Source organism: Nerophis ophidion, linkage group LG06, assembly GCF_033978795.1.
Source record: "Nerophis ophidion isolate RoL-2023_Sa linkage group LG06, RoL_Noph_v1.0, whole genome shotgun sequence".
NCBI classification, from domain to species: domain Eukaryota; kingdom Metazoa; phylum Chordata; class Actinopteri; order Syngnathiformes; family Syngnathidae; genus Nerophis; species Nerophis ophidion.
Window position 1 is genome coordinate 8,398,284 of NC_084616.1, and position 7,302 is coordinate 8,405,585.

Here is a 7,302-nt window from a genome sequence, read left to right on the forward strand (position 1 = left end):
TATCACTGTTTTTTGACAGTAACAATTTTAATTATTTTTTCCCCCTCCAGTGCATTACTGTCAGTTGAAAACATGTATCACTGTTTTTTGGACTGTAAAATTTTGATTTAATTTTTTTTACAGTGCATTACTGTAAGTTGAAAACATGTATCACTGTTTTTTTTTACCGTAAAATTTTGATTTAATTTATTTTTTATTTTTTACACTGCATTACTGTAAGGTGAAAACATGTATCACTGATTTTTGACGGTAAAATTTTTATTTTATTTTAATTTTTTTACAGTGCATTACTGTAAGTGGAAAACATGTATCACTGTTTTTTGACATTAAAATTTTTAATTATTTTTCCCCCTCCAGTGCATTACTGTCAGTTGAAAACATGTATCACTGTTTTTTTGACTGTAAAATTTTGATTAAATTTTTTTTTTTACAGTGCATTACTGTAAGTTGAAAACATGTATCACTGTTTTTTTGACTGTAAAATTTTGATAATTTTTTTTTTTACAGTGCATTACTATAAGTTGAAAACATGTATCACTGTTTTTTTTACCGTAAAATGTATATTTAATTTATTTTTTATTTTTTACAGTGCATTACTGTAAGTTGAAAACATGTATCACTGATTTTTGACGGTAAAATTTTAATTTTATTTTTTTTACAGTGCATTACTGTAAGTTGAAAACATTAATCACTGTTTTTTGACAGTAAAATTTTTAGTTTAATACATTTTTTTTACAGTGCATTACTGTAAGGTCAAAACATGTATCACTGTTTTTTTACCGTAAAATTTTTTTTTTTTTTTTTACAGTGCATTACTGTAAGTTGAAAACATATATCACTGTTTTTTTGACCGTAAAATTTTGATTTTTTTAAATGTTTTTTTCTTGTTTGTTTTACTCTGCATTACAATAGATTTTTAAAAACAGTACCACTTTTATTTTTACAGTAAAATTTTGGCAACCCAATTTAGTTGCAGTTGATTCAATGCCCTGATAATTGTGGTAGAATTTTTTTCATTCATTTTTACAATAACATTTTTACACTTTTAACCCCAAAATGTTGATCCCTTGCATCTGAAAAGGAAAAAAGCCAAATAACAAGTTAGGTCATCTTGTTTATTTTGTTTTGATCCTGTCATGCAAAACACAAACGTCCACTGCAGAGCACGCGGCGTGTCCGGAGGATAAAAATAAACGCCGATGGACGGCCCGTCATCCAGTCCGAGCCTCTGGAAGACCGAGGAACACAACATAGTGGAGAAGAAGTGTGTCCAAGGACTGAAAATAGTCCTAAAAAGTTGCTGACTTGCAGGACGGAGGGGTTTTGGGGGGTTTGGACCGGACCGAGGGGTCAGCCGGTGATACAGGCGCTGTAATAGACGGCACTGCTGGCGTCGGAAAGCGCCGATATCAGCGGGCTGACTCCCTCCTCGCCGCCGTCCCTGCTGGCGCCGCCACCTCGCCACACCAGGACCTTGGACCCTCCGTGGGCCTCGTCCCGGTTCCTGGCCGCGTTCACGTACTGGTCCAACTCGTGCCTGTCCACCTCGGACCAGAAGTCCGCGGCCGAGGGGGGCCCCAGGTGCCCGCCGGGTTCGGGATTTGAGGGGTCGGCGGCGTGGCCGGGGGGCAGGAAGGAGGTGGGGGAGGTCTCGGGGGGCGGGGACAGCTGGCCCAGGTGAGTCGGGGTGAAATTAGAGTACCTTTGGCCGAAGTAGGCCACGGGAAGGGAGCCTTGGTGCGCTTTGACGGACTCTGCCAGGCTGATTGAGGACTGAGGGTAGGGCGCTAAGTCGTGAGGGGGCGGCGGACATTTCATGGGACTCCTCAACGCCACGTGGCGAGCCGAGTTCATCCTCATTGGCCCCGACACGCCGGAAGGGGCGGGGCTCATGTTGGACGCCATGTTTGCCTCCGCCATTCTGGAGTTCCTGCCCGGACTCAAAGTCATCCCAGGGTTGTGGTGGTTGCCGTAGTGATGGCTGTAATGCGGGCTTTGGTGGTGGTGGTGGTGGGGGTGGTGGGGGTGGTTGTGGTGGTAGCTCCCCCAGCCCCCCATCCCCGCCTCCTCCTGCGCGTGCTGGGGGAAGAAGACCGACTCGCCGGCCCCGGTCTCCAGGACGTCCAGAGGGGACATCTCCGGCGTGGGCAGGCCGTAGCTCTCCAGGTCCTGGAGGTCCCTGAAGTGGCCCAGAGCGGGCAGCAGGTGGTGGGGAGCCCCCGGGGGTCCGTAAGGGGACGCGCCGTGTCCGCCTTCCACGCCCAGGTGTGCGGGGGGGCCTGCGCTCTGGCCCAGGCCGTGAAGCAGGAGCCCGGCGTCCACGCGCTTCAGCTTCTTGGTGGTTTTCTTGCGGCGGGGGCGGTACTTGTAGTTGGGGTGGTCCTGGAGGTGCTGGATGCGCAGCCGTTCCGCTTCCTCCACGAAGGGCCGCTTCTCCGTGGCGGTCAGCGCCTTCCACGTCTGGCCTGGCGGACACAGAGAGGACACGGTTAAGACTTTGGCAACGTCTCTGGCTTTGTGGCGCTCTTGTACGGGAGGGGATTAGGATTCAGATAACCAATATTTTGGTACCAGTACTGGTACCAACATGTATTTTGATACTTTTTTAAATAAAGAGGACCACAAAAAATGTCATTAATATCTTAGTGTACATCAGGGGTGTCAAACTCAGATACAGAGCGGGCCAAAGTTGAACAAATTAAACTTTTAATAGGGACCCAAACAAGTTTTGCATTGAACATTGAACAAGCAAGGCTTATATAACTTTATAGTGACATTAAAAATCGAGTTTCAAATAATAATATCCATCCATCCATCTTCTTCCGCTTATCCGAGGTCGGGTCGCGGGGGCAACAGCCTAAGCAGGGAAACCCAGACTTCCCTCTCCCCAGCCACTTCGTCTAGCGGAGGAAACTCATTTCGCCCGCTTGTACCCGTGATCTTATCCTTTCGGTCATGACCCAAAGCTCATGACCATAGGTGAGGATGGGAACGTAGATCGACCGGTAAATTGAGAGCTTTGCCTTCCGGCTCAGCTCCTTCTTCACCACAACGGATCGGTACAACGTCCGCATTACTGAAGACGCCGCACCGATCCGCCTGTCGATCTCACGATCCACTCTTCCCTCACTCGTGAACAAGACTCCATCCATCCATCCATCCATCCATCTTCTTCCGCTTATCCAAGGTCGGGTCGCGGGGGCAACAGCCTAAGCAGGGAAACCCAGACTTCCCTCTCCCCAGCCACTTCGTCTAGCGGAGGAAACTCATTTCGCCCGCTTGTACCCGTGATCTTATCCTTTCGGTCATGACCCAAAGCTCATGACCATAGGTGAGGATGGGAACGTAGATCGACCGGTAAATTGAGAGCTTTGCCTTCCGGCTCAGCTCCTTCTTCACCACAACGGATCGGTACAACGTCCGCATTACTGAAGACGCCACACCGATCCGCCTGTCGATCTCACGATCCACTCTTCCCTCACTCGTGAACAAGACTCCTAGGTACTTGAACTCCTCCACTTGGGGCAGGGTCTCCTCCCCAACCCGGAGATGGCATTCCACCCTTTTCCAAATAATAATAATAAAAAAAAATCAATGGCATATCAAATAAAATTTAAAGACAAATTTAATGCCTCTCTTCTATTTGCAGTTTCTGAGGTAAATATCAAAATATATTGTAGCGTCCTGAAAGAGTTAGTGCTGCAAGGAGTTTTGGGTATTTGTTCTGTTGTTTTTATTGATTGATTGATTGATACTTTTATTAGTAGATTGCACAGTACAGTACATATTCCGTACAATTGACCACTAAATGGTAACACCCGAATAAGTTTTTCAACTTGTTTAAGTCGGGGTCCACGTTAATCAATTCATGTTATGTTACAGTGCAGATGTTCTCCCAAAATGTGTTTGTCATTCTTGTTTGGTGTGAGCTCACAGTGTGGCGCATATTTGTAACAGTGTTAAAGTTGTTTATACGGCCACCCTCAGTGTGACCTGTATGGCTGTTGACCAAGTATGCATTGCATTCACTTATGTATGTGTAATAGCCGCATATATTATGCGAGTGGGCCTGCACGCTGTTTGTAATAAGGAAATGCGGACGTGACGACAGGTTGTAGAGAATGCTAAAGGCCCTCAATATTGTTGTCCGGGTAAAAATCGGGAGAATGCTTGCTTGCCCCGGGAGATTTTCGGGAGGGGCATTGAACTTCGGGAGGGTTGGCAAGTGTGAGAAAGTGCATTTTACAGCCAGGGGCGCCGAAAAGGGGGGGTGAAGGAGACGGATTCCAGGTGCCCATGATGGAGGGGGGCCCAGAGAGGCTCCTAATGATGAATGAATGAATGAATGGGTTTATTTTGAGCCATGCAAGCAAAACAAAAGAATGACATAACATACAAAAGAAATATATATATACATTATTTTTACACCTACATTGAAAACATTACATGTGCCTAATCTTTTGTAGATGTCAAGATTGGCTCAAAAGGGGAGTGGGAAGAAGTAAACTTATTAGGTCCCACCCCTATACATATACAATATATAATACAATAATATATATAATATAATTCAATGGTTGCTTCTATATATTGTCTATATAAAATACATTTAAATTCACACACACTTACATATATACATATGTACACACACATATACACACACACATATATACAATTTATATATATATATACATATATATATACATATACATATATGTAGGTGTGGGAAAAAAATCACAAGATTACTTCATCTCTACAGAACTGTTTCATGAGGGGTTCCCTCAATCATCAGGAGATTTTAATGGAAGCATTCACATACAATGGTTTATATAGGACACAGAGTGGGTGGGTACAGGCAGGCGTAGGGGCATGGTGATTGGCTCATGTGTTACCTAGGAGGTGTTTCCGTCTGTGGCGGCATATTGAAATGATTTCACTGCGCTTGTTGAGGGATGATAGATCTGGATGATATATAATAAACAGTTTCTCTTTTAAGCATAGGTTGCATCTTTTATTACCACTGTTGTAAGGTGTGCTGGATGCAAGAATTTGCCATGTTATTGAATATTCAACATTATTGTCTTTGAGGTTCCAAATGTGTTTGCTGAGTTCTGTAGAATTCCGCAAAGTCTGGTTTCTAAAGGAGGCGTTGTGGTTATTCCATCTTGTTTTGAACGCTCCTTCGGTTAATCCTACGTACGTGTCGGATGTGTTCATGTCCTTGCGTGTTACCTTTGCTTGGTAAACGACTGATGTCTGTAAGCACCTTCCGTTGAGAGGGCAATCAGGTTTCTTGCGGCAGTTATTGGTTTCAGAGTCGTTTAGTCTGGGGGTAGGCAGTCCTTTTGCAATTGCTTTGTTGTGGTTTGAAATGATTTGTTGCATGTTATTCATACATACATATACATATATATATATATATATATATATATACATATATACACATACACACACAATCACATACATACACACATGCATATACCCAAAATACACACATATCCATCACACACACACACACACACACACACACACACACACACACACACACACACACACACACACACACCTATATAAATACAATATATATAATAGTATATATAATATACACTTTTGTCTAAACATTATTAACAGTTTATGGTGCCTATGGGAACAAAGCTTTCATTTTGACTGTGATATTAGTGGTTAATAGTGGATCTGTGGCTGTGGACTTGAGGACCACTCTTGCCATGTGGAAGTGGATTATATTTATATAGCGCTTTTCTCTAATGACTCAAAGCGTTTTACATAGTGAAACCCAATATCTAAGTTACATTTAAACCAGTGTGGGTGGCACTGGGAGCAGGTGGGTAAAGTGTCTTGCCCGAGGACACAACGGCAGTGACTAGGATGGCGGAAGTGGGAATCGAACCTGCAACCCCCAAGTTGCTGGCACGGCCACTCTACCAACCGAGCTATACCGTCCTGTGTCCTATGCTGTGATGAAATTATATGAAATTATGTGTTGGGGGCCCTGTAAAGATTCTTTTCATGGGCCCCAAAATCCCTAGCGGAGCCCCTGGTTGGAGCGGCACCGCTGCTGTGTAATAACGGCGGGCCATGTGTAATGTTAATTTGATATTGCCTCAAGGGCCAAATTAAATTACACGGCCCCCCGGCCAGAGTTTGACACCCATGGTGTACATGAAACATCCATCCATCCATCCATTTTCTACCGCTTATTCCCTTTCGGGGTTGCGGGGGGCGCTGGCGCCTATCTCAGCTACAATCGGGCGGAAGGCAGGGTACACCCTGGACAAGTCGCCACCTCAGCAGGGCCAACATATGTTTGTTATTGTACTTTAGTCCTTAACCTTCGTCTTGTGTTAGGACCCGTTTTAGTTTTCAAATGCATAAAAACACCACATACATTTATTTTTTTGCATCAAAGCTTTTTGACTTTGTCAGGAACCTCTTTGTCAACAAAATAAAACATTTGAATTTTTTTCACTAAATTATAAAATGCTCTGGTAGAAATTATGCCCTTGGTGTTGTTAGGGTCGGTTTCGACCCGGTTATAAAAATAAGATGATAAAGCAATGATAAGAGCCAAAACTGAACACACTGACAGCCAGCTCCTCTCCCAATCATGTGAGCTTTAGTGGATTCTCATTTTACCTTGTTATCCTGTACAAAATACAAACAAAAGACGGACACTAAAAGTGTCACTTTTTGCCACTCTGATTTGGTTTTTTTATTAGTTTTGGAACTAGTAATCTATTTCTCTTAGTTTCATTTGCTTGATTGGTTGTTTGTTTGATGTTGGATTTCTGTGGCTGAAAAAAATACATTTTAGCCTTTTTCTCGAAGTAAACATATATGGGTCGAAATTGACCCGTAACACCATAGATGTTACTATAGTTAAAATTCTTAAAATGAAAAAATAAATAAAACACATTTATTTAAGAGATGTGTTCTAATACCCCTTAGTAATAGTAAGGTAACACAACAACCTTTTTTTTTATTTATATGATTCTCTTGAGGTTCGTTTTACCATTTTTAAAAATTGAAATCGAGGGGTATACTGACAAAAAAAAGGCCCAATGGCCCAAACCAAAAATATTAAAACCAATATTTTCAAGGATAAGGAAGCCTAACGAGGTAACCAAGAGATGAGAAACAAATTGGATGATAGATAATTGTTTTTAGTGTATTTTACAGCTGATTTAAGACATGGGTCAAAACCGACCCGTTAACATAAGAGATGGTAACAGAAAGCTAACACAAGAGGAAGGTTAAAGGCCTACTGAAAGCCACTACTAGCGACCA

At 43.0% G+C, this 7,302-nt stretch overlaps 1 protein-coding gene across 1 annotated transcript in view; it reads right to left on the reverse strand.

Annotated features, from left to right (window-relative positions):
* Positions 1 to 1,101: 1,101 nt before the first annotated feature.
* The window catches only part of sox18 (SRY-box transcription factor 18), a 22,363-nt gene continuing 16,162 nt past the window's right edge, over positions 1,102 to 7,302 (reverse strand). Inside the window, exon 2 of the mRNA XM_061902596.1 lies at positions 1,102 to 2,465. Within this exon, the coding sequence (XP_061758580.1) occupies positions 1,351 to 2,465 (1,115 nt within the window). The 3' untranslated portion in view covers positions 1,102 to 1,350. The remainder of the gene's footprint in view (positions 2,466 to 7,302) is intronic.